General features: G+C 37.5%; 1 protein-coding gene across 1 annotated transcript in view; it reads left to right on the top strand.

Moving 5' to 3' along the window:
- The first annotated feature begins 2451 nt into the window (after positions 1 to 2451).
- GALNT1 (polypeptide N-acetylgalactosaminyltransferase 1) overlaps positions 2452 to 27895 on the top strand; it is a 57672-nt gene continuing 32228 nt past the window's right edge. Inside the window, exons 1-3 of the mRNA XM_007974258.3 lie at positions 2452 to 2590; positions 11401 to 11575; positions 25871 to 26037. Of these exons, the coding sequence (XP_007972449.1) occupies positions 2452 to 2590; positions 11401 to 11575; positions 25871 to 26037 (481 nt within the window). The remainder of the gene's footprint in view (positions 2591 to 11400; positions 11576 to 25870; positions 26038 to 27895) is intronic.

The following is a 27895-nucleotide window of genomic DNA, read 5'->3' as shown; positions in this document are numbered from 1 at the left end:
GCCTTCTATGACCTCATTCTCTTGTGGGGAACAGTAATAGAAACCGCAAATTACCAGTGGCTTCGTCCTAAGAGCCAAACCCTGTGGACATTCTTTCTTTGTTATCTCAGCCTCATAGAGGGTCTAACATGGCTTGTCCATACTCCTTCCTTCCTCTGACTTCTCATGCCTCTCTCAGAGGGGTCTGTCTTCTGCAGTATGTGGAAAGTGATGGGTTTCCTGGAGTTTCAGCCCCTTTTTTTCTCTGCCTTCTTCGTTGGCCACCTCATCCCCTCTGCCGACCCCGGCTGCTGCTTGTGTATGTGTAACAAACCTGCCTTCTCACATCAGACTCAGTTACTCCCCTGACTGCCTGCTGACACGACTTGAGGCCCCTCACATTCAGTGTGAACTAACTCAACTCTTGATTTAGTCCGTATTTCCTTTCATTATTGTATTACCATTATCCATCTAGCTAGTTATCTTGGCCTTAAATCTGGGAATCATTTTTTTTGCCTCTCCTTTATCTTCCTTTCTCCTCATACCCCATGTAGAATGTGCCAGACACCCCTCTTCTCCTAAACACTTCCCCTTCACTGCACTTCACCTTCAATCTTAAAAGCTAATTGCGCACCCTTGCAAAACTTAAGTAGAAGTAGATGAAAAGTTATATTTACATTTAACTATTCTGCAGGCATTTTTTAAAAATAGGATTTTAGAGACCGTAAAACCACATTTGAAATTCAGATATTGCACCAGCAATCAGGCTGCTTTGCCAGTGATCAAAAGAGGCAGCTTTTCATATGAAATAACACAAAATATAAATGTATGTATATAGTTTATCTGGTGAGAACTGTTGTTCCTTGACATTGTACACTCTAATGCTTTAGGTTCTCCCCTCACCTCAGTTACCATAGTTATCAGTAGTTGCTCACTACAGGTGACCCAGTATCAGGTATTGAGTAAGCATGATTTTCAGGTAAGAACATGACAGTAGCATCCTTGTTTTCATCTTGCAGTCAGGGAGTATTGGTTTGGTGAAAGGAGGAATATGGCAAGTGATCAAAGTCCCTAGAGAGATGAGCATAAATAATGACTTTACATTTATAAGTATCACTTAGTGTTTTCTCAGGTTGCTCTCTAGCAACCTTGTGAAGTAGGCAAGAACTGCTGTATGTATTTCATGGATAAACTACAGGCCTGCCCTGAATTGTTCACGTAAGTGCATCTCTGATGGCCACCATGGAACTTGTTGCATAAAGTTGTCCTTGTAAGAAGCTGCTACCTTGCCAACACTCTGGTCCGTCCAGGGCGTCTGCATTTGTAGCTTTCAGCATGGACACAGTGCGAACTCTTGTTTCCTCACTCCACTTCATAGGAATGCACTTGGTTTGTATTTCCCCTGGTCTTCAGTGACACAGGCTTTGAGCCTCAGAGTCAGCTGCTGAGCGGGAGATTTCTCTGCCTCTCTGAGGTCTCTCAGGCTGCTTCAGCATGCTCCAGGATGAATTCCTTACGCTTAAGACGCCTATGCTCAAACTATCCCAAATGACTTTTCAAAATTGTTAACAGTTCCTCTAGTCATTTTCTCATCATGGTACAGCATGATAAAGGGAGATAGCAGGGTGGGAAATGGAAACTAAAAACAGGGAAGTGTATAAAATTGTCAGAGCCAAGACTAAATGTCAGATCTTATGACATATACTTTTCTTTCCCATTATACTTTCCACGAATCTGTTTCCTGAATGATTGGTGACTGTTGCAGTTTTAGATTGAGATTCAGTGTAAAAGAGGAATGAGAGTTAGCTCGGGAAGCTACTGTAGTGCAGGCTCCAAGGAGAACTCTTATTAATTCTTGAGCCTGGGTACTGAATGCGGACAGTTGAAATGCACTTGGAATCACTAGTTGCCTAATCCCCTATGGTAATTAATAGCTTAACTTTTGCCTTAACACATAATGTAGCAATTGAGTAGAAAGGTAGTTAAGACCCAGGTGTTTGATGAATGTGAAATAGTAGCTCACTGTTGTTTTAATTTGCATTTTCTAATTGTAGGGAATTGAGCACTTTTCTACATGTTTGTTGGCTGTTAGGTTTCCGTTCTGCAAAGTACCTGTTTATATCCTTTACCTGTTTTCCTATTGGATTGTTGTATATTGATTTGTAGGAATTATTTATGTAGTCCTGATGCTCTTTATATATTTTATAAGCATTTTTCCAAGTCTGATTTTCAAACATAGTCTTCATAGTGAAATTTCTTATTCTTAATGAAATTAATAATTTATAGTATTTAATGTTTATAATATTAAATTAATTTTATAATTCACTTTTGAGGTTCTGAATTTTTAAGTTAATCTTTTTTCCTTTCTTTATAGGGTATGAATGTGATTTCTGATGAAACTGGATTGGAATAATTTTCATCTTTGTATATTTATATATATATTTTTAAATTTTGCATTTGACTTAAAGTGCCATGAGAAAATTTGCATACTGCAAGGTGGTCCTAGCCACCTCCTTGATTTGGGTACTCTTGGATATGTTCCTGCTGCTTTACTTCAGTGAATGCAACAAATGTGATGAAAAAAAGGAGAGAGGACTTCCTGCTGGGGATGGTGAGTGACATTTTATAATACAGCTGTTTTAATCAGTATATCACTGGTTTTTAGTAACTAATTAGGGTAATATAAAATTTTAACTTTTTTAGATTAACAGATGTCCCTGACTTCCTGTAGGAGATACGATGATCATATTGATAGTTCTCAGATGGGTTCATCCAACACTTAAAAGCATTAAAGTATCGTGTATAGAATTGCTAAATTCGACTCTTGTGTTCAATATTCAGTGTAGTTAATTTCTTATAAGTTACTTTATGTTACTTAATAATGTGGGTATCTCATAGTTGGGCATATCAAAGTTGTACAGAAGATTAGTCTCATGCTGAGTGGAGCATTAAAATTGCATTATAAGGTATCAAAAGAGATTACTCCAGCCCTCCCATCTCAGTCCTAAGGGGAAGAAGTTTGTATAGATAGATGTGATCTGGAGAGGTTTTTGTTGTTGTTGTTAATGTTGTAGATAGCTCCAGTTAGTACTTCTAGGGAGAACTTTTAAAAAGATTGGGTGATAGACTAGAGGCTGGAGTGAGATCATTGCAATATCTAGTATGGAAAGGAAAGAAAATATACAAATATAAAGGAGGGAGGGAATAGGTAGTACTGATATTTTTGTCAGAGGACTTTGGAAAATGCAGTTTTAAACTCCTTTTATTCAACAAACAAATGTTGCCCTTTTTAAAAAAAATTTTTTTTTTTTTTCATTTTTAACCATAATGAAAATGACTGCATTGCAAGAGTCAGTAATCCAGTTGTTCTGGGCTCTGAACTCTGTGATTAGTTATAGAATACATGGCTGTACAGCAATTCTACTATTTTTAGAAATTATATACAAATAATTACTCTTTCAACATGTTTTCTTTAAGCATATAGCCACATTTAAATTTTTTGCACTTTTATAATGAGAAGGGCCTTTGATCCCCCAAAATTTACAATTAAAAAATATTAATTTGTATTGTTAACTGTACCAACTTAACTGTAATTGTTATATGTGGGCTTACATAACTGGTTCTATTTATATCTTCCTGGGAAATCTGCCTAAAATTAGGCTCAGTTGCTAGCACTGAATTCCAGTAATGCCTAGGCTAATTCCTAACTTAAATTTTCACTTTTTTGAAAGGTTTTAATACATTTTTCATCCAAAGTCAGCCTGTTTGTTTGTATATTTACTTTATAGCTCTGCTGTTTAGTATCTTTGTTGGGTGACAAAATGTTGCCTCCTTAACTGTTGCTAGAGCTGTACTCATGCTGTCTATGTTTAAATCAAAGAACAGGTATTACCATTCATCAGTCAGAAACTTGAGTATTCTTTTCCCAAACAGAATGGAATAAATTTCCCCTCACCCTACCTTAATTCATTGCCATTTATAATAAGCTGCTGGTGTTCTATCTTAAATGTAAAGACTTGACAGTGAGAAAGAATAGGCTCTGTAGCATGTGAAGATTCACTTGAATGTTTTTTTGACTTTTGTATGTGCTGGGCAAGGTACTAGGTTTTGTTGATACACAGTTGAACAAAAAAATAAGACAAAATTCCTCCCTTCAGGGAACTCACAGTCTAATGGAAGAGAAATAACAATAGTAAATACCAGTATATAAATATCACTTTAGGAATATGCACAAGAGTAGAAAGGAAGGAACGCCTTGGGGTGTCTGAGAAGCTGCAGTAAGGAAGTATGTTCCAGCTGAGTATCAGCTTGAGCAGGTGTTTGTTAGGTTTGTTGGGAGAGGGGAAGACCTTCCAAGCAAAGGAAAGAAGGATGTGCAAGATTAATAAGTGAGAACAGAGTTGATAGGGGAACAAGAGCACAGGATGAAGCTTGGGAGATGGCAGAGGCCATGTCACACAAGGCCTTTTATGGCATTGTAGGGATTTTGGACTTCATCTGTAGACAGCTGCATGGCACTGAAGCATTTTAAACAAGGGAGTAAGGCCTGATTGGACCTGGACTTCTGGAAGAATGCTTTAGTGGTCATGTGACTGATGGACTGGAAGAGAACGAGGCAGGTAGCAGATACCAGTCTGAGACTGTTGTGAGAATTTGGACAAGAGCTTGGAACAGACACTAAAATGACATTGGAGATGGAGAGGAAATGAATATATATGAAAAGTATTTAAGTAGTGGAATTTACATAACCTGGGGAGTCATTGAATATAGGGAATAAGAGAAAGAGAAAAGGCTAAGGTGGCTTTCATGTCTCCATGGTTGGAAGAATTGATGTTCCTCAGAAGACGAGCAGCTTTGATAAAAAGGTGGATGCATGAAGTTGAATTTGGAATTTTTTTTTTTCATTTTTCTTATTTATTTATTTATGAATGAGATGGAGTGTCACTCTGTCACCAAGGCTGGAGTGCAGTGGCACAATCTTGGCCCACTGCAACTCTGCCTCCTGGATTCAAGCAATTCTCCTGCCTCAGCCTCTTGAGTAGCTTGGGTTACAGGTGCATGCCACCACACCCAGCTAATTTTTGTATTTTTAGCAGAGACGGGGTTTCACCATGTTGGCCAGACTGTTCTCGAACTCCTGACCTCAGGTGATCCACCTGCCTCAGGCTCCCAAAGGGCTGGGATTACAGGTATGAACAACTGCACCCAACCTCAGTTTGGAATATTTAACTTTGAGGAACTGGTAGAGTAGTTCTGCAGTAGAGGATGGTCAAGATGGAGAAAACAGATGGGAATTTAAGCCTTGTCTATACATGAGGCTGTGCACCGTATGTGTAGAGTTGGAAGACACAGACTCCCTGTTGGAGAGCCCCTCGTGGAGAGTCACTGAAGGAAGAGAAGGCTTCCCAAGAAGTCAGAGTAGAATGAAAAGCCCCAAGGAGTAGGTCATAGACGCCCAGTCAAGGGTGGTGTTTGCTCAGAGATTTTACCTGAGATAAAGTGTTTCTGATAGGTTTGGTATAGGGCTTCTCGTGACCCTAGCAAGTGTCATTTCAGGGATGGTAACTGTGGAAGTCAGTGGATTCTGGATTCAATATACCAGAGAAACAGTAGGGATATGGCTGTTCTTTAGGAAGCTTCAGCATGAAGGGACGCGTGTAGTATACAGTAGTTATAAGAGAGAAATGGAGCCGAAGTTGGTTTTCTATGTATTTATTATTATTTGTATATGTTCAGGAAGAGGTTTAAACTATAGGGGAAAGGAGGGATACTTGAAAGAACAAATTCTCAGCAGATGAGACAGTGTGGTATCAGAATCGTGAAAAGGATTCTCCTCAAAGAGCATTCACAGATTATTATAATTTTGACAACCACTAGTGGCATAAGTTTCAAAGAAAAAGACTAGGTTTTGTACAGAAGTACAAGCTAAAGGAACAATAATCTGAAAGTAGCAATGTAGAGGTATGAGATGGCATCATTGCCTCTGGAGGAAAGGAGAATGAATCATTCTCCCAGAAACAGTTGGTTAATGGACTCTGGAGGAGAGCTAGACTTCAGTTAAGTCTGAAGGTGGAGCCTGTGTGTTGAGACCAGACAGTGGAGAGGCTTTACAACAGCCTGGGGGTGTCAGGGTGTTCAGGGCACAGACTGAGAAGGACGTCCCAGTGTGAGAGAAGGGCTGAGCAGCCGGAGGGAAAGTACATAGCTAAGGGGAGATAATCTTTGAGGTTCATGGTAGTCTTAAGGGGAGAAATGATTAGGGGAAGAGCACAGTTGATGCTAATAAGCAACAGTTTGAAAAATCTGCTTTGATGTGAAGTTTCAGTGCAACAGGTGCTGAGAGGTCCTAAGTCTTCAGAGCCCAGAAGTTATTAAGGTTCTGCTAGTGAAAAATTGCTGTGGTGAATTTGAAGAGATGTTTACTAAAGAGGATCAGGGAGAGGGGATGGGTAATGGCACCAAGGATGCCAACTTTCTAGTGGAATTAACATGTGCATGACCTCAGAGTTTCCCTCTTTTTTTTTTTTTTTTTTTAAGACGGAGTCTTACTCTGTCACCCAGGCTGGAGTGTGATGGCACGATCTCGGCTCACTGCAACCTCTGCCTCCTGGGTTCAAGCAATTCTCCTGCCCCAGTCTCCCGCGTTGCTGGGATTACAGGCAACCGCCACCACGCCCAGCTAATTTTTGTGTTTTTAGTAGAGTTGTGGTTTCACCATGTGGCCAGGCTGGTCTTGAACTCCTGACCTCAGTTGATCTGCCTGCTTCGGCCTCCCAAAGTGCTGGGATTACAGGTGTGAGCCACCATGCCTGGCATCGAAGTCTCTCTTGATAGAACACATAGGGCCTCCTGTTTTGAAACAACCAAAACAAAACAACAACAAAAAGCACTGAGCATTGTAACACTCCAGAGTGACTGTTTCAATATTGGAAGCACCTAATTTCTGAATGTTCTACTTTACAGCTCTGATTTCGGTGAAATTAGCAAATTCTACTCTCTCTGGTGTGAAAAAAAGTTTCCTAGGTTTGAATAGAATGGATTGATGTCATTGTGATAGTGCTGAAGGCTTCCTGTAACGTTGTTGTTGATACGCTGTACTTAAAGAGTTTTCTAAGATTCTTCTATTTACCTGTTACTTGCCTGCTTCAAGGAATAGTGGGCCAGACTTTGGTGATTCCAGAGGGGTTTGTTTTTTTTCTGAGTAGTTCTCTTATAGGTCTATACTTGTATTTTATACCTAAGGCTATCTGAAAATAGCAGAGTTCTCCTGCTCCTAGAGTTAGATTGGGCTCCCTTGAAAGAATACGAGTGGTGGGGGTTATGGCCAACAATATTTTTACTACTCTTCTGCTTACCAGAATTAGCTCATTTATCCACTTTATGGATTTGGGTGTTATATAGAGTGTTCAGTGTTTTTAAAGATACAGTTTCAAGTAGTGATTGATTCTTCCTGTCAGTACTGCATTTTCAGATCATTAAAATATTAATTATTTAACTTTTCATGTACTTATGCTGGAATTATTTCAACTGTTGAACATTAGGAAGCCTTGGAGAACATGGTTTATAGAAAAAACTTCCAATGGTTAAAAACTTTAAAATATTACTAGTAAAGGCTATAATAATTTCATAACAAATTTTTAAGTGTTGATTTTTATATATGCAGCACAGGTAAATTGAACATGAAATTGGAAATTGACAAGGATGTTGAAGTAGCAGAAAGTTACCAGTGGAAGTTATAGATGATATTTTGATGTTTAAAAAGTCAGTGTGCTGCATTTTATTGCATCTTACGTACCTTTGTTTATAGAATATTCTGTATACCACTGTAAAAGTGATAACATTCTAGTTACCATTGTGAGCCACATTCCAATTTCAGAGGTGTTAAAATGTAGGAGGAAACATTTTGAAATAGTGAAATATAGTGCATAAAGACAGTAAAGACGTTAATTGTATAGTAAGATCAGAAAATAGTTTGGGAAAAATGATTTTAGCCTTTTATTAGTATATTTACCCCCAAAAAAGAAGTCATATAACTTTATGCCTCTTTACTTTCATGGGAGAAACACACATAAGAAATTTGAAAAATACCTTAAAGTGTATTCAAAGGCATGCCAGTGGTTTATGTATGTTAATCTTATTTGGAGACTTTCAGAGTGAACCTCTGGTTTTCTTGGTAAATACCTTTTCTAAATCATGATACTTATCTACAGTGTCATGTAAATAAAACTTAACTGAAGTATATAATAAAATATGTTTGTTCTCACATAATACTTTGGAATGACACCTTTGTCCCTCCCTTGTCAAAGTGATTTGATTCTTAGAAATGAGCTGCATGTAGAATTTTATGCAAAGATATTTTATTTAGTTCATGAAATGACATCCAAACTCATTTCAGTTTCTTTCAATAAAATTTTCACAGAACTAACTTTTAATATACATAGAAGACTGGCAGTAGAGTACATGGAAACTTAATGCTTACCATCTTTTTAGTTGCTTTCTAATACTGTAAATGCATTAATAATAGCATATATTCACTAACCACATGCATTTCATCCAAACTCGTTTGCCAAGAAAATTCATTTAATGACAAATTTAATTCTGTAGGATATTGTAATTTCTTATTAATAATTAGAGTATTGTGGATTCTCTAAGTCATGCAGTAGACATATAACTTTTGATTAATGGTAATTTTAAATGTGGCTCTGAAATTTCATATGTAACAGTAGGTTAGAGTACATAATGCAGGTACTGTGTTAGATTTTCAGATTATTAATAAATATCAGGTGATGAAATGTGCAAAATATTTCATCAGCAGGATTGTATATGCTGTACATTTTTGCCTGATCCTTTAAGATTGCAAGACCAACTTTAAGTTTCTGGTTATATAGTTTCATATGTAATAAGCAATTAAGTTTATGTTTTGTAGTATTTATAGTAATAATTTCTCCAGTCGTCCTTAATGCCCCTCCTCCACCTTGAAAATTCTCAAACAGAAACAAAAGTAGAGAGAATAGAAAATTATGACTGGGCACGGTGGCTCACACCTGTAATCCCAGCCCTTTGGGAGGCCGAGGTGGGTGGATCACCTGAGGTCAGGAGTTCAAGACCAGACTGGCCAACATGGTGGAAACCCATTTCTACTGAAAATACAAAAATTAGCCAGATATGGTGGCGCACGTATGTAATCCCACCTACTGGAGAGGCTGAGACAGGAGGGTCACTTGAATCTGAGAGGCAAAGGTTGCAGTGAGCCAGGATTGTACCACTGCACTCTAGTCTGGGTGACAGAGTGAGACTCTGTCTCAAAAAACAAACAAACAAAATTTAAACTCTCATAGATCCATCATCTGGCCTCAAGAGTTGTCAACTCATGGCTAGTTTTATGGCATGGATACCTCTTTCTCTTTGTCTCCCTCCGACCTGTTTTGTTGTTGAAGAAGAAATTGAGGTATTTCTCATTTCCAGTTTCCTGCAGTCTGGATTTGCATCCTTTTAATGGTGCATGCCATGTGCCTTTGCCTCACATATTTCCTGTGAATTAGGTCTAGAGGCTTGATCAGGTTGAGGATCTTTTCCCCCCAGCAAAAACGCAGATGGTATATGTATACGTTAATACTCTTCATTTAAAAATTAAGCAGCGTGAAAACGTTTCTATTTTCATTTTTCTGTAACGCATTATTTTATACTAAAATAGGGCATGGGTAACAGAAGGATATTTATAATCAGGGCCACTAGATGTCTCCCACCTACTCTTTATGTTTTCTGTGCCATCCACAAAAGATCTTTGTCACCTTCAGACCTCTGCTGGTTCCTTTTGACCTCTGATATACCAGTCCCAAAATCTGTTGGTTGTTCTTTACTTTCGGAGGAGACTGGCAAGTAGAAATGACTATACGAGTTTTACAATTTACGATTTTTAAAGCTTTAAAGGCTTATTTTGTATGGAGCATTACACTTCTGTATTTGTATTATAGTTTTTACTACACTTGTTGATGATTTTTGTCATTGAGAATTTTAAAAAATTCTACCAACCATTATATTTAAGGAGCTTACTTACTGGGCAAATATTAGGCAGGACTTGTTTTTAAAAACTTGTTTTTACTTGAGTTTCCTATAATTTTTAAAGTGATTTGTTCCTCATAAAAACACAGTTTATCCTGAGAACAGGGGAAAACTAATGCACACTTTTTTCATCATCATTCTCTGAAATCTGTTTTTAAATTCTGGACATGGTTGAGGACACAACGAATAGTTTCACATCCTGCAGCTCTGGTATTGGTCGGTGGCTTTATACCACTGGCCGAAACAGTCACCTAAAGTCAACTTTACCAGCTAGTCCTGTTCTTGCACAGATTAAGCCTGACTGAAGAGAGATGGCTTTTCTGCGCCTTGATGCCACTATTTTTGTTTAGAAATGTTTTGAGGATGCCTAAAAAACATTCTACAAGAGAATAAAACTTTATATTTTAAAATAAGTAATGCATAAAATGTATTTTCATCCCGTTTTTGGCCCCACCCCATTCTTTAGCCATCCCTTTTACATGAGAAGTTTTTAACATAGCACCTTCCAAATTTAATCTATCCCAGAACCTGTTTTTCTTGGATATTTATTAACATCTCAAAAGCATATAATAAGGAACAAAGCTTGGGAAGTGCTCATCAGGCACATTGCTCTTTTTATGTCTATATCAAGAGATAACATTACTTTTGATGAGAATACTTGTTCTAATGGGAGGGGTACATGAGATAGGTTTGACAATCATTATAATGAGAGATAGTAATTGGTTAGAGACATAAGAACCCTGGATGAAATAATGTGATAGTCAAGAGTAGTAAATAACCACTACAGAGAGATTCAGAAAAGCTACAGGCAAGAGAAGCCATTTTAGTTGGGCATGGGAAGGCAAATAGGAATTTGGTGTTGCAGCGATGGAAGTGGGAACGGGATGTGAGCAAAGGCATGGGAGCAGGAAAATGTGAGGCATGTTGGAAGGAAGGCAGTGGGTGGCTGTTTGACCAGAAGATGAAGTACTGTGGGGTAGGAGAAGAAGGCCTAGCAGGTGATAGGTTTGGAAAATTAGGTTCAATTCCACATTACAGAGGTTGGACTCTAGGAGGCCATAGGAATAACAGTGAAGTCTGCACTTTAGGGAGGTCATTGTGGGAGTAGCTTTTGAGATGGGAGCCAACACCATGCAGTGACTCAGGTGAGTGGGGCAAGGTGAGGAAGTCTTGAATCAGGACACTGGTGTGGAGGTGGAAGACAAGACAGCCCCTTGGAAGGGTTAACAGCCTTGGAGAGGGTGGGCCCAGAAAGGGGTCTGGTTGTTGAGGGCACAGTTCAAACACAAATGTTATTAAATAGAATCATGAATCAATCAATTGCTATGAAATTAATGTTAAGTTTCTTCCTATTCTTAGTTCTAGAGCCAGTACAAAAGCCTCATGAAGGTCCTGGAGAAATGGGGAAACCAGTCGTCATTCCTAAAGAGGATCAAGAAAAGATGAAAGAGATGTTTAAAATCAATCAGTTCAATTTAATGGCAAGTGAGATGATTGCACTCAACAGATCTTTACCAGATGTTAGGTTAGAAGGGTAAGTACCTATTGTGGTCCTGATAGTATGTGAATGAAAAGTATGTTCTGAATTTTCAGTAAATTGCACTTGAGTGCTGATTGTTCTTAAGGCAAATGTTATATCACTATGTTACTACTTACCCCACTTAGAAAATAATTAAATGCTGATAGAAATAATATCTCAAGCTTCTACTGATTATTAGCACTATGTATTTCAGGCATTGGAAGATAATTATTTATCTTAATGGATTAGTAGGGGATTTTAAACTTTATTATTACCAAAATACTCACATACTCAACTTTTTACAAAAGATTTAAGTTGTATGTAACTTGAAACAGTGAGATACACAGTCATAAGTGCAGTCCACTGAATTTTTGCTATGTATGCACCTGTGTAACCATCAGCCAAATCAAGACATAGAATGGTCCCATCACCCTTGAAAGTCTCCTTATGTTTTTTGTAGTCAGTACTTCCATCCCCAGAGGCAGCCATTATATTGACCTCTCTAAACATAGATTAGTTTTGTCTCTTTTTGAACTTTTTATAATGGATCCACACCATTTTTTGTGCCTTTAAGATTCATATTGTTGCATATATCAGAAGTTTATTCTTTTCTACTGTAGTATAGTGATTTGTAATATGAATATGCCATCGTTTATTTATACATTGATAGACCTTTGGATTATTTCTACTTTTTGACCACTATAAATAAAACTGTTGTGACATTCTTGTTCATGTCTTTTGGAGGACTTAAGTGCCCGTTACTGTTTGCTATATACTGGAGAAAGGAATAGATTATGCATTTATATAGCATTAGCATGTGTTACCAAACATTTTCCCAAAATGTTTATACCAATTTACACTCCTATCAGCAATATACAAATTAGATGTCTACTTGCACCATAAGAAGAAGGTAATACAAGGTACTAGAGTACAATAGGCCCAGTTAAAAGCAAGCAAACTACAGAAAATAGGTAGAGTAAGTGAACATATACATTCTGTGCTGAGGCCCCCTACACTCCTTGCTCCCATTGATGCTGGCAGCCAAGCTTGCCTCCTCCAGAGAAGGGACTGGAAGATCTTTCTCATCAGAATTGGATAGCCATAGAGAGAAGGGTAAGTACCTAGTGTGGTCCTGAGAGTATGTGAATGAAAAGTATGTTTTGAATTTCCAAGAAATTGCATTTTAGTGCTGATTGACTTGGGAAAGTTTCCAACTTAATGGCACAGCCTGATCACCCTTATGGAAACGCATAGTCAGTGAGTCCTACTCATGTGTTTAGGCCTCATATTCAGCCTCTTGGTCTTGCATTCTTAGTAACAAATAGATAAGCAGAGAATACTAGACATCTCAGGAAGCCCTCAACAAACAGAAAAAAGCAACTTTGAGGGAAGAAAAACTATTAAGGTAGAACACATTAAGAGAAATAACTAATAACCTCAACAAAATAGAGAATATATTACAACTATAAAGTAAGAATAGGATACTATTCAAAAGATAACACTGAGAGAACCAGAAAGAGCTTTTGAAAATAAAAAAATGAAAATAAAAATGCAACAAAGAGATGGACAACAGTAAAATTATATGAACACTGAAATGACAATCAGGAAATCCAATATTTTAGTAATAGGAGTCTAAAAAAGAATTTTAAAAATAGGGAAGAGAAAATTTATCCACAAAATTTTCCATAACTGAATTGCACAAATTTTCAAATTGGAAGAGCCCACCAACTTTTTGTGACAATAGATGAAGATAGACTGCACTCCAAGACATTGTGACTTTCAGAACACTGAGGATTTCAACTCCCAAGGGGGAAAAAGAAAGACCTTTTACAGGTTTCTTAAGAGGCAAAAGCAGGTCACAATCAAAGGGTTATTAATCAGAATGCCTTCAAACTTCTCAGCAGCAACTCTAGAAACAAAGGAGCAAAATTCTAAAGGAAAATAATTTCTAATCTAAAATGTTATATTCAGCCAAACTTGCAATAAAGTGCACCAGTTAAATGAGGATATTTTTGGACATGCAAGATCTCAGAACATTGAACTGCCAAGCATCCATTCTCAGGAAGTTACTAGAGATAGGATACTACCATTTAAAACCTTAGTTTTGAATAAACTAAGGACAAGAAAGACATAGAATGTAGAAAACAGAGATTCAGCTTGTGTGAGAAATGGTGAGAATGACCAGAAGATGATGAAGGGAGGGCCTGAGTGAGAGTTGCACAGGCAGAAGCGACCAGCCTAGACGGAGCCAGTGAGAAAATTCCAGAAGAGACTTCAAGAAGATGCCATTGAAGTTACACCTGATATGGCTGAATGTCTACAGTAGATTTAGACAATTGATGGGAAGTTTGGGATTAAAATACATAGAAAACCATAGTAAGAAAAAAAATTAAATGGGCATTACCTTCAGGGAAAACTTTAAAAAACTTGTTCAGAGAAAACAAAAGTAATCAAAGTTTACTACTACATGGCTTAGCCATGAATAAGTCATGATAAAGTAACTGTTGAATACTGTGCATGTAAAAATTAAACAAAGGAGATGAAGAGTATCTCTTTATCCAGCAAGTTGATTAAGTGGAGATCTGTCAAAAGAAGCTTAATTTGTAAAGATTTTTCACAAACTGTTTGCTTTCCTGAAAATGTAAACATTGTTGAAGAAAACTGTAGACTCTCCACAGTCTACAGTTTAAATGATGCCTGTATTATAAACAACCTTACACTTCGTTTAAGAGCCTCAACTATTATTGTTTCTGGTAGAATCGTTTTTGTCATTTTAATAACTCCCCTAAGTATATCATCACTCTCAACACATGTTATTAAACATTTATGTCTTTTTGTCTTGATGTGGTTTTTGAAGATACTTTTATTAATGAGTACCTTTTAAGTGCATTGTAAGTCATCAGGTTTTGGACATTGAACAGCTTTATGATATTAGGAACAGTGCCGAAATGGTGTGATACAAATGTTTATGCACCAAGTTTCACACTTGATGATCAAGACTCCTCAGACCTGACAAAGTCCACTTTTGTGAAAGCTGCCAGTACATAGTCCTTCTGGCCAACCGCTGGGTCTCTGTGGGACTGGGCTGCCTAGGAGGCAGCACAGAGTCACTACTGCCACTGAGTAGCCTTTTTATATCTTCACTCCATCTCTGGACTGATACCCTTTTTTAAAAAAAAAGTTTTAGAAGACTTTTTATTATGGAAAATTTCAAATGTATACAAAAATAGAGATAATAATGTAATGAACCCTCATGTATTCACCACTCAGCCTCAGCAATTCCTAACAGTTTTGTCTTATGAATTCTTATACCCTCTATGATGTCCCCCAACAATCTTTGCCTCCTGGTATTCACACCTCTTTGTAGTCTCCATGTTGCACTAAGATTGGTCTGTTTGAGCAATAGAACATGGTGCAAGTAAAATGAAGTATCTCCTTCAATATTATGTTATCAAATATGCTGTGGCTTCCACATTGGTCTTTACTCTTGCTGTGATCATTTGCTCTGGGATAAGCCCGTGACACAATAGCAGCAGCCCTATGTCGACACCTGTGTGGTTTATGGCTTTTTGTGAACAACCAGGTAAGTAAGATTAGAAGCATATTCTCCAACCCCAAGCAAAGACAAAACATTTCTAAATATTTCAGTGTGTAGCTCTGAAAGATGAGGACTCATAGAAAAGAAAAATAAAAATCATGATACCATTTTCACCCCTAAAATAACATAAACAGTGATCCCTTCATATCATAAAATACTCAGTTAATATTCAAACTTCCCTAGTTATGACATACATATTTCTTTTTTTATAGTGTAGGTGTCAGGATCAAAATTGCAGCTGGTGGATATTCTCTTAAGTCTCTTTTATAAATTCTGTAGGTTCCTTCTCTATCTTTTTTCCTTACAGTTTATTATTTGAAGAATCCAGGTAGAATACCTTACATCTTTTCTCAGCCTACATTTTGCTGACTGCATCACTGTGGTGTCATTGAACATGTTCTTCAGTTCCCTGTCCTGTGAATTCGTAGTTAGACCTAAAGGCATATTGTACCAATATCCTTAAAGTCAAGTAAATTGTGTGCTTGTGGTATTAAAAGTGTGAGATCTGGCCCATAATATGCATTGTTATTGGACAGGTTCATTACATGTTTCATTTGTCTGTGTTCTCTTTTTGTAGCTCCTGTTAGGTAGGAATTAAGTGCATTGAGGAAGAAAATACATTATCAAAGTTGATAATGTGAATGCTGTATATCAAAACTTGTGGAATGAAGCTAATTCCATGCTTAGGTGATAATATGTAACTTTAAATGCATATGACTTTTTTAAAAAGAAGATGGAAAATTACTGAACTAACCATCTTAAGAAATTAGAAAAGGAACACATTAAAGAGAATAAGTAGAAGGAAGAGTGGAAACTTAAAGCTTGGAAACTTAGGAAGTAATAACTTACAGTAGAGGAACAGCAAAGTCAAAAGTTCATGGGAAAAAAAATGTTAAAATGGACTAATCAAGAAAATAAGGAGAGTCACAAATCCATATAAGGAGTGAAAGGTGGTGTCATTACAGATCCAGACCTTAGAAGATACTATATCACAAAGATGAGAAATTATAAAGTAGAATACAAACATCAAGTATAGAGGCTCAACAAAGCTGAAAGTTCTTTGGAAAAATATCAATAAAATAATAAAATCAAAAAACGCCTTCTTAAATAGCAAATAATGGTATGAAAAAGACAGCATCCCTGCACATCTTACAGACATTTGAAAGATTATACGTAGATTATATGAGGTTTTTTAAATAGTCAAACTCATAGAGGCAGGGTGTAGAATGGTAGTTGCCAGGGTCCAGTGACAGGGGAGAAAGGAGGAGATGCTGATTAGTGTTTCAGTTATGCAAGATGAATAAGGACTAGATATCTGCTATACAGTATTGTGCCTGTAGATAACAATACTGCATTGTACCCTTAAAAACCTAGATCTCATGGTAAGTGTTCTTACCACAATGACATAAAGACAAGATTATAAGTGAATATTATAAATAACATCCCAATTTTGAAAAATTTAGATGAAATTACTAGTTCCTAGAAAAATATAACTTGGTAAAACTGACATCAGAGAAAAGTAGAAAATATAAGTGTTATAGCTATTAAGTATTAAGTTATAGCTATTGTTATAATATTAATATAAGCTATTACATTAATTATTTAAAATCATTACACACGGCTGGGCATGGTGGCTTACACCTGTAATCCCAGCACTTTGGGAGGCTGAGGCAGGCAGATCATGAGGTCAGGAGATCAAGAGTATCCTGGTTAACATGGTGAAACCCGGTCTCTACTAAAACTACAAGTAATTAGCCGGGCGTGGTGGCACATGCCTGTAGTCCTACTTACTCGGGAGGCTGAGGCAGGAGAATGGCGTGAGCCTGGGAGGCGGAGCTTGTAGTGAGCCCAGGTCACGTCACTGCACTCCAGCCTGCATGACAGAACAAGACTCCATCTCAGAGGAAAAAAAAAAATCGTTACACACAGACACTCACAAAGTCAGACATAAACACAGACTTCCAGGCATAGATGGCTTTGCCAATGAAAACGAAGCAACATAGCAAACTTATTTCATGAAATCAGCATGATCTTGATATGAAAATCCAACAAGGTTATTACAACAAAGAAATATTACAGACCAGTAATCTTGATATAGATGCAGATTTACAAGTGAAATCCAGCAATATAAATAATACGTTAAAAATCAATTGGTTTATTCCAGGCATGTGAAGTTGGTTTAGGATTTGAAAATCATTTAGATTCACCACATTTATAGGAAAACAGGTGGTAAGTTATGTAATCATTTCATTAGATACAGGAAAAACATTTGATAAAATTTGTCACTGTCATGATAAAACCCCTTAGCAAACTAGGAATAGAAGGGAACTTCTTTAATCTGACAAAATGTTTCTAGAAAAACAAAACCCTCCCAGCAAATATCTATATTTAATAATAATTTTGAAAGCTTTCCCTTTGAGATCTGGAACATGACACAGATGCCTGTTAACACCACTTCTGTTCAGTGTCGTACTGGAGGTCTTAACCAGTGTAAGGAGGCGAGCAAAATAAGTAACTGTTATAAGGATTGGAAGAGAGGAATTAAAATTTATTAAAATTTATTAATTTAAGAAGTTCATTAAAATTTTATTATTTGCAGTTGACATGATTGTGTATAACAAAAATCCAAAAGAATTAGAGGATTAAAATAAAAAAGTGTTTTGAGACTGGGCATGGTGATTCACACGTGTAACCCTAGCACTTTGGGCACCTGAAGGAGGAAGATTGCTTGAGCCGGGAATTCAAGACCAGCCTGAGCAACATGATGAGACCCCATCTCTACAAAAATATTAAATAAATAGCTGGACACAGTGGTTCATACCTGTACTCCCAGCTACTCAGGAGGCTGAGGCAGAAGGATATCTTGAGCTTGGGAGTTTGAGGTTGCAGTGAACCATGATTATGCCACACTGCATTCCAGCCTCGGTGACAGTGTGTGACTGTGTCTCAAAAAAAAAAAAAAAAAAAAAGTGTATTCAGCAAGGTTGAAGGTTTTAAGGTTAATAATAAAAAGAAAAGTGCATTTCTATATGTTGTTTTCTTACAAAAGCTAGGAAATAAAACAATTTTAAATAATACTTATAATGCAATCTGAAAATATCAAATATCCAAGAAAGGTTCTTCAGAGTAAATTCTAAAGCAAAGAAAAATTAAATACCTAAATAAATGGAGAACTATCCCACATTCATGGGGTCAGACTCCTTAATGTTATAAAGATGTTGGTTCTTTCCACATTCATTAGTAGATTTAATGCAGTTCCAATCATAACCACGTTTGCATGTGTAATTTGACAAGTTGATTCTCAAATGTGACTGGAAATGCAAAGACCTGGAAGAGCTAGACATTCTTATAGAACTATTAAGATTTCTTAGAAAACTATAGTAATTAAGATAATGTGGTATTGTTGCAAGGATAGACAAGCAGATCAGTGGAACACAATAGCGAGTTCATGACCAGTTCCATACATACTTGAACACCACTTGGTTTAGGACAAAGGTGGCACTATGTGGCAGTAGGAGAAGGATGATCTTCTAAAAAATGAACAAATGAATGATGCTGGGCCAACTTGATATAATTCAAGACAAAACTGAAACTGCATCTTTACCTCACACCATACAGAAAAATAAGTTTTGTATGTATTACCTGAAATAAATGTGAAGGCAAACCAGCAAAGCCCTAAAAGTTCACATAGGAGAAAATATCTTTGTGATCTGGCGTAGGAAAAGACTTTGTTTTAGGTGTATTTCTACTAGATGGCTGGACTTTTTTCTTTTAAATGACAGCCTACCATTTATTTATTTAATTTTTTGCTTCTCTCGTGCTCATGTTCATAGGCAGCCTACCATTGAATGGACTCTCACTATGTATATACACGCATATATATTTTTGAGAAACAGGGTCTTGCTCTGTTGCCCAGGCTGGAGTGCAGTGGCGCAGTCACAGCTGGCTGCAGCCTCAACCTCCTGGGCTCAAACAGTCATCCCACCTCAGCCTCTCGAGTAACAAGGACTACAGGTACATACCACTACACTTGGCTAATTTTTAAAATGTTTTGTAGAGATGGGGATCTCACCATGTTGCCCAGGCTGGAACTTTCTGTTTTAAATATAATCTTTGGTTTTTAATAGATGACTTTTGTGTATATTATGACTTGATCTACATGTATTATGACTTGATATATTTGAACTTCTTTTAGGTTGAACCATATGAAACTGGCATTCAACCACTTTTGACCCATGAAAATGACAGTTTCATAAACTTTGACCTAATAAATCTTGCTTTTTAGTATATTTTTCATTTTTTTCCTCTTTTCCTGCTTTTCTAATTGATACAGTTTCAACTGGTAAAGTTTTAGTATTCATGTTTTTCTGTCTCTTGGTTTGGAAGCTGTATACTTTTCTTTTATTAGTAAGACCTACATATCTTGTAATTGTGAAAGTGTAAATTTATCTTTATGTATCTACATGTTCAGTGCACATAGTGTACTTTTGATGTGAGCACTGATATTATTCTTCAATTGTGGGACATTCCTAGCTGTAATCTCAAATACTGCTGCTTCATTATTTCCTCCAGTCTGTTCTTTTGGAGCTACTTATATGCATATACTAGAGCTTCTCAATCTATACTCTTATTTTTTCTCTGTTTGTTCCTTTTCAAATTGTCTCTAGGTAAATTTCTCATTAATATCTTGATAATGGCAAAGTCCAAGTCTGGCTCTGCCATTTACTGGCTATGTGGTTTAGGACAAGTTACCTGACTTTTCTATACCTCAGGTCCTTATCTCTAAGATAAGGAGAATTACAAGGGTGGTTGTGAGGATTTGTAAAGTGCTTTGCACGCTTCCTGCAGTCTAGGATACAGAGAAGGCCTCTGTTCAAGGAGTGAGCTCCACGTCCCTATTTGATTCTCAGGAGTAGCTGACTCCAAAGGGACTTTTCCATCTCCGCTTTTTTTCTTTATTTTACTAGTCATTTCCTGACTTCCAAAGCAGATTCACAATGAAATGCCAAGTGGTAAATATTAGATAGTATTTTCTTAAGCCTCAGCTGTGCTGAACAGAGGTAGTCAGCTGCTTTCCATTCCTGCTCCCCTATGTGGAAGGAATGATGCTGTGGGATGGCCCCTGGAGTGCAGCTTTTTCACCACCTTTTGGAATCCAGAGAAACCTTGCTTATGTTCTAAGACATGGGCTTAACTGGTGTGTAGCTGGCTGTGTCCAGATCATCCTGTCTGCCAATAACTTCTACTGCCTTGTACAGTCTCTAAGGGCACATTTCCTGAAGGACACTGGAGGGAAGAATGACATTATTACACTGTTCAGAAGAGTTAAATAGAACCAACGGTCCCTGAATAACTTTTCTCATGTGTGATCTTAGGGAAGGAAGTGTAAGACAGATTCCAAATCATCTAGTAAGCCAATTCCATCCTATATAGTCTTAGATATTTAAAAAGTAATTTTAACAGCATTTATTGAATGCTTTATTATATACCAGTATTATACACATTGTCATATTCAAACAGATGGGCAAAGTAGTAGTGTGCTCAGTTTACAAATGGGGAAACTTGGACTTAGGGAAATTAAATGATTTGTCCAAAGTACAGTTAGTAAGTGACACAAGTGAAATTTGAACCTAGGTCTCAGGGTCAAAATATGTGCTCTGCATCACTGTGCTTTGCCCTTACTTTTATGGTTAGATCTTAGTTGATCTTCTCTGAATGAGAGTATACAGAGGAGTAATTTTGTAACATTGCCAAACACTGCCTGGCAGGTAGCCAGACATTTTATGAAATATTGAGTTGTCATTGATAAATGCTAGTGACAGATGAAATTTAATGGGGGAAAAAGAATACATTGAAAAATCATAGCTTGAAGGGACATGGAGGAGAGCATCGAATTATACATGCATAGTCACTTTGGTGTGGAAATTTCTTGAAAATTCTTTTCTTGGCTCTTCTTTCAAACTGTAGTTCTTGACATATATATGGATGATTGATGAGCAGTACAAGTTTTATCATAAGTTGTGGATTCAGCTTGTAGTTCTGTTACTAGCTGCTATCATGAACAATCTACTTTATTACTTTAAGCCTCAGTTTCCTCATCTGTAAAATTTGGAGAGTAACAACTCTCTTAGGGTTGTTACAAACATACATGGGATAATATATTTAATCCTCTTAATGCAGTTTCAGGAACTTAATAAAAAGTCAGCAGGCCCTTTTCAGGCCAGTGCCCTGAGATAAGATAAATAGAGTAGGACTTTTTTAGAAATGGGGTCTCACTTTGTTGCTCAGGCTGGTCCCAAACTCCTGGGCTCAAGTGATCCTCCTGCCAGAGCCTTGCAAAGTGCTGGGATTGTAGACAGGAGCCACTGCATCCAGCTAGAGTAGGACTATAACAATTGAAAAATATTAGTAATAGTAAATACCAAGCGACTTCTGTAGCTCTATATTTCTGAATTGTTAGGTACACTTATGTGTTATTTAATGACTGGGATATGTTCTGAGAAATAGGTCATTAGACAATTTTGTCATCGTGTAAACATAGAGTGTACTTACACAAACCTAGATGGTCCAGCCTACTACACACCTAGGCTATACGGTATAGCCTATTACTCCCAGTCTGTAAACCTGCGTAGTATATTTCTGTACTGAATGCTGTAGGCAGTTGTGTAGTACAATAGTGTTTGTGTATGTAAACGTAGAAAAGATACAGTATAATTATGGTATAAAAGATGAAAAATGGTACACGTGTATAGGGCACTTACCATGAATGGAGCTTGCAGAAGTGGAACTTGCTCTGGGTGAGTGAGTGCTGAGTGGATGTGAAGGCCTAAGACTTTACTGTATACACTGCTGTAGACTTTATCAGCACTGTGCACTTAGGCTTTACTAAATGTACTTTGCATATTAAGTAATTATGCTAGTATGTTGATGGTGGCCACAATGACACTAGTCCATAGGTATTTTTCAGCTCCATTATAATGATATGGGACTACCATCATATATGTGGTCTGTTGTTGTGGGGGTGCTGTTGAAGTTCAGCGGGGTGAATGCCCTGGTTATCCACCACAGTCCACTGGCAGCCGCACAGTTTGAGGGAGAGGAAAACAAATGGAAGCACACTGGAACCGGGGAGGGAAGTATCTTCCTCCTGCATTGTCCCTCCAGCACCTTCTACCTACAGAGCTTAAATATGCATCATGCATACTGCAAAGGAGAAATGCTTATGGGGCGGATTCCATTATCACAGTGCAGGTAATAAAAGGTGTTTTTCGAACTAAGAGGCAATACATTGATAATGGGCACACTACATGGCAATGATGAGTCATCTCCAAGAGCTAATGTATTATGTATTTGTGGATGCTTGCACTTTAAAAATTGTTTTAATTTATAAGATGGTAAACATTAATAGCCATAATCCACATAAACAAAAGCCCTTTGGGGTCCTCAATTTCTAAGTGTGTAAAGGGATTATAAGTCAAAAAGTTTGAGAACTGTTGCTTTATATTACTCCCTTTAAGTAATGTTCAAAAAGTCAGGCAAAACTCATCAGTAGTACTAGAAGTCCTGTAGAGTAGTTACCTTGGACAGGGGCACAAAGGAATCCTCTAGGGTATTGGTAATGGTCTGTTTCTTCATCTGGGTGCTGACTGCTTGATGCTTTCACTGTGGAAATTCATTCAGCTGTACACTTATGACTTATCAACTTTTTGCATGTATATATTTCAATAGAAAGTTTAAGACTATTCCATTTCTTCCTAACGTATACCTTGCTGTTAAACCTGTATGTAACTTTTAGAAATTAGCATAAACTGGTCAGGCGCGGTGGCTCACGCCTGTAATCCCAACACTTTGGGAGGCTGAGGTGGGCGGATCACGAGGTCAGTAGATCGAGACCATCCTGGCTAACATGGTGAAACCCTGTCTCTACTAAAAATGCAAAAAATTAGCCTGGCGTGGTAGCAGGTGCCTGTAGTTCCAGCTACTCGGGAGGCTGAGGCAGGAGAATGGCGTGAACCCGGGAGGCGGAGCTTGCAGTGAGCTGAGATCACGCCACTGCACTCTAGCCTGGGCGACAGAGCGAGACTCCGTCTCAAAAAAAAAAAAACAAAAAAAAAAAGAGAAAAGAAATTAGCACTTACACTGGCTAGTTTTCATAACTGAGGATAAAAGTCTCACTTGGGCCAGTGTGGAAGAAAGCTGCTTCCTGAACATGGTCTGTGGCCTTTCTGCTCATCCTCAGCTCTGTGTTCTATGAACCGGTCCCGCTACCCACCTCAAATCCTGAAACACAAAAGGACAGGTGGTTTCTTGATTGGAAACACTTAGCTAGAATGCTAAAAGGCTCTTTGGTTCTTCTCAAGTACCTTGTGGCTCTTCCAGGTTAGGGGTGTGTGTGTGTTTGTTTTTGTACCTGTTCTGAGGTTAATTATGGTGGTTTAATATTTTCTCTATGTTTTCTCATTTGCTTTGAGAGAATATTAACTTTTATGAACTCGTTATGGCCTCTGATTAGCCATTTGATTTAAAAAAATTATTTCATTTTTATCATCTATCCTTCTGGCTCGTAATATTGCTTCTCCCTCTGATTCTTCCATCCAGTTTCTTTCCAGTGTTCTTATACTCTTATAATCTTCCTTCCCATACAGTTTTAGAATTTTATTCTTTAACGTACTATACAAATAGTAAATTTGGGTTATCACTTCTCTTCTGCAGAACCTGCTGTCTCCACATTTTTCTGTCTTCCTTTCTGTTTCCTAGCCATAGACATGGCTAACAGTACCATTTGTACACTATACATCTTTCGTGCATCACTTGATTTTATTATTTTACTTTATTTTGGTAAGGTAGCAACTATGTGGCCACTTTGGCTGTTTCCTGCTTCCCAATTCTATGATAATAATAAGTAGGATTCACTTGGGAAAAGAGATTGTATGTGGCATAATAAGATTCAGCTAAATAATATAAGAAACTCTTTTTCTGACCCCCTTTTACCCATACATAGGCCATTCCTGACTTCAGAGTCTTATTCCAGGAGTCTGTGCATCAGGAATTCAACATATAGCTTGCTCAGCTATGATGTACCTGAAACTAGTACTAATTATAATACATAAATATTGTAGCCACCATTTCTAACAGAGTTTTGATGGGAAACTATTTTCAGAAGTATTATTAGTACTGCTGAGAACACATCTTTTACCCTCTCGCCTAGTCTTTTGGGCCCCATCTCTTTAGTCTAGACTTGGAAGGAGGGAGCTGCAGACAGGGTGGCAGGCTGTGTGGGCCTTCTTGTGGTTGTTAGAGTGAACATAGGGAGTGGGCAGTGAAGTGGAAATGAGGCTGTGGGTTTTCTGGATCGGTGGATAGAGAGGAGGTTACTGGTAGTAGGAGATGGAGACCATCCTGTGAAAGGGGTCTTGGGAGTGGTGAAGAGGGGGAGAGGGGCTGCAGTGGAATATATCGAAGGACAGGAACAGCTACTTGTTGCTCCTTGTCTCCTGGGAGAGAGAAAGGACAAGGGCTGATGGGGCCCCTATGGTGACTTCTTTCAACCCTTTTACCTTGTCATCTTTTTACCCTTCCTTTTTCCCTTTCTTCCAACTGCCAGCCGGCAGCCCTAGGGTAGAGTGTTCAATAAGAAGAGTTATTTCAGCAGCTTCAGGAGTCTTGTTTGTGTTTTCTTCATTTCCTCCCCATCCTTCCCTTTTTCCACTCCCACTGACAGGGGATTACAGTTGAGACTGGGGAGTGGAAAGTTTGAGGAGCTTGAGAGAGAGCAGGGAATAAAGGAAGAAAGAGAAGGGTGGAGCAACTGTTAGAATTGGGGATACCTGGGAGAGAATTATATATACACTGTTTAGAGCGGGCTTATGTTCTAAAGCACATCTCTTGATCTCAGGTTACCTACTGCTGTTACTTTCTCTAATAGGCTGTTACCTAGTAATTTGATCTAGCTAACAAGGTTGAAAAAAGAGACCATGTTGCCTAACAAAGTGCTAGAAACACAATTATTGTGTGGATTTCGTGTGCATATCTTTTGAGTGTGTTTGGTATTTCTGATGATTGCATGCTCAGGCATAAATAGTCTTTACTGAACGAGGCACATGTTGATATTTAATTATGGAGGTGGCAGCATCAAGAATTGGAGCAGCAGGGCATGGGCTGTGGAGTCTTCAGTCAGATTCTGCTGCCTCCTCGCTATCCCTGCCCTGTTTCTCATCTGTGAAATGTGGCTGCACGCATCTGTCTTACAGAATGACTAGGAAGATTAAGAGCCTGGTACATGATAGGTACTCACTAAATATTTATCTTCTTTTGTGGAAGGCATATTTTTGTTTAGATTATTAAACTATGTAAACTCCAGTGGTTCTGATTTTTTTGTCTAATAGGGTCCTTGAAGCACAGTCAGTTTTGGGTAGATAGCTTTATTTCATTCTCTATTAAAGTGAATCACCTGAAAACATTCATCAGGAGGAACTACCTAATTTTAAGAATATAAATAACATCTTTGAAATAATTTTAATCTAAATATATCATTTTAAATAGGTGCTATTTATTAAACACGTAACATTAACCAAGACTTAAGTAAAAAGGTACCAAGGATCCCACCCCTAGAGCAAACTGCTTTTATTGTTCTATCACCCCTTCTAGTCCAGATTCCTTTATTATGCAATCTTAACAGTCACTTTTTATAAAGGCATTTGCTTTGTCTCTAGGTGTAAAACAAAGGTGTATCCAGATAATCTTCCTACAACAAGTGTGGTGATTGTTTTCCACAATGAGGCTTGGAGCACACTTCTGCGAACTGTCCATAGTGTCATTAATCGCTCACCAAGACACATGATAGAAGAAATTGTTCTAGTAGATGATGCCAGTGAAAGAGGTAAATTTTAAATTTTAATGCCAATAATTTGCTACACCTTTTGTCACTAACGGTTAAAGCTAGTTGCTATAATTTTTAACCTAATAATTTTATACAAAATTCTAATTTATCCCCAAAATATGGCATTTGGATTCATTCACATATGTAAAAAAAGTACACTCTTGTGAGACTTAAAATATTTAATTAACATTTGATGTGTGTTGCATCTTAATCTTGTTTCAAAAGGAAATAATGCTATATAACATAAACTATTATGCAGGACAGTGAAAAAACTCTCATCATTTTGTTAGGATTTTCTCTGTGGGAAGCTGAAGGACTGAGTCAGTAGAGACAGACTGGATTCTGCTTACATCCATGAATGGAGAAATGTAGTTCCATATTTAGTAGGAAATATCTCTGACAGCAAGATGGAGCCTTACCTGGGTGAACCTTTGTTCTCCAGATTTTTCTTAGGTTTCCCTATTTTCTCCATTTCTAAGTTTCAGGAATGATCTATAGCTAGGTACATAAAAGGATTAGGAAGGATGAAAAGGTAGGATATAATATGACTCTCATAATAAATCTCTATAGACTGTTGCCTACATTTCCTTCTAGGAATCTCAGAATTTTTCACAAGCCTAAAATATCCCAAACTATAGCATGAAATACTCTTTGGGAAAGGACATATTAATTAAAGGTGCCTGGGTCAATATTATATATACTGAATCCTTACTAGAGATTTCACACTACAGAGTACCATATAGAAAAGGCTCCGCTTAGTCCATCAGTAAAGAAACTAGCTTAACTTAGATACCCAGCATTTCCTAATTTTCTTATTCATATCTCATCTCTTTAGGAATCATTGGTGTCGTGTGTTCCACCAATGTTCCTGTGTTCGCATGAGAAAAATTTAGAGCTACAGAAAATAATTTCCTACTTCTTTTCTTCATCAGCCTTAAACGACCTACCGTTTTAACTCTCGTGCTAGTATCTTCGACTTTCTTGCCTATTCTCCCATTGCATCTGCTATGATTTAGTTAAGTATCATACTTTCTCCTTCCTGTGCCCACACTGAATACATGCATTTAATAGAAATTAAGTTTATTCATGTCAAATATCAATTATTTGGAGTAATTAGTGCAATAAAAACTATTTAAATCTTATTACTTTGCCAGATTATACGGATGCAAATAAAGAATAAGATAAATCCTACCTTTTAAATTAGCTTATATCTTACATTTTTAATGAAATTAAAGAGATAGTTTATAATCACATAAGACATTTAAATAGTATAGTACATGACATAATTACATGTCAAAAGGAATAAGAGCTGTTAAGAATACCACACGTAAAGAAATAATTGTTGACAACAGAAGTATAAACCTCATGTGGATAATCTATTTGCTAGGAGTTAATCCCTCTGTAAGAAAATTAACCTAAGTTAATATATGGAGGAATATATACAAACATTTATCCTGCAAATGACTTGTGCTTGGTTTACTAATATGTTAATATTTGCTGGATTAAATATATTCTTTCAGAAGAGATACTTAACCTGAGATAAAATGGATTATTTTTTCATTTCCTCCTTGTTTTTCTCTTGTTCTGTGAATGCCCAAGAAGGCTGTGTAGAATAATAAATTTTTATAGGATATGACCTAATTTAAAAGGTGCAGAGTCCCACAACAAGTGACAGAGAAACTCACCTATACCAGTTCTGTCTTTCCTTCCCCTCATGCAGACCTCACCTAACACCCCAGTCTGTGTACATCTGTGAGAGGAAACTTGTGTGAGCAGGTGTCTACCTCACTGCTCCACCTGAGGCTTAGTCTCTAGGCGGGGTCCTGGAGTGCCGCTCCAGAGTCCCTGCTGAGGGGTG

Source organism: Chlorocebus sabaeus, chromosome 18, assembly GCF_047675955.1.
Source record: "Chlorocebus sabaeus isolate Y175 chromosome 18, mChlSab1.0.hap1, whole genome shotgun sequence".
Lineage (NCBI taxonomy): Eukaryota > Metazoa > Chordata > Mammalia > Primates > Cercopithecidae > Chlorocebus > Chlorocebus sabaeus.
This window is presented reverse-complemented; position numbering and strand designations above follow the sequence as displayed.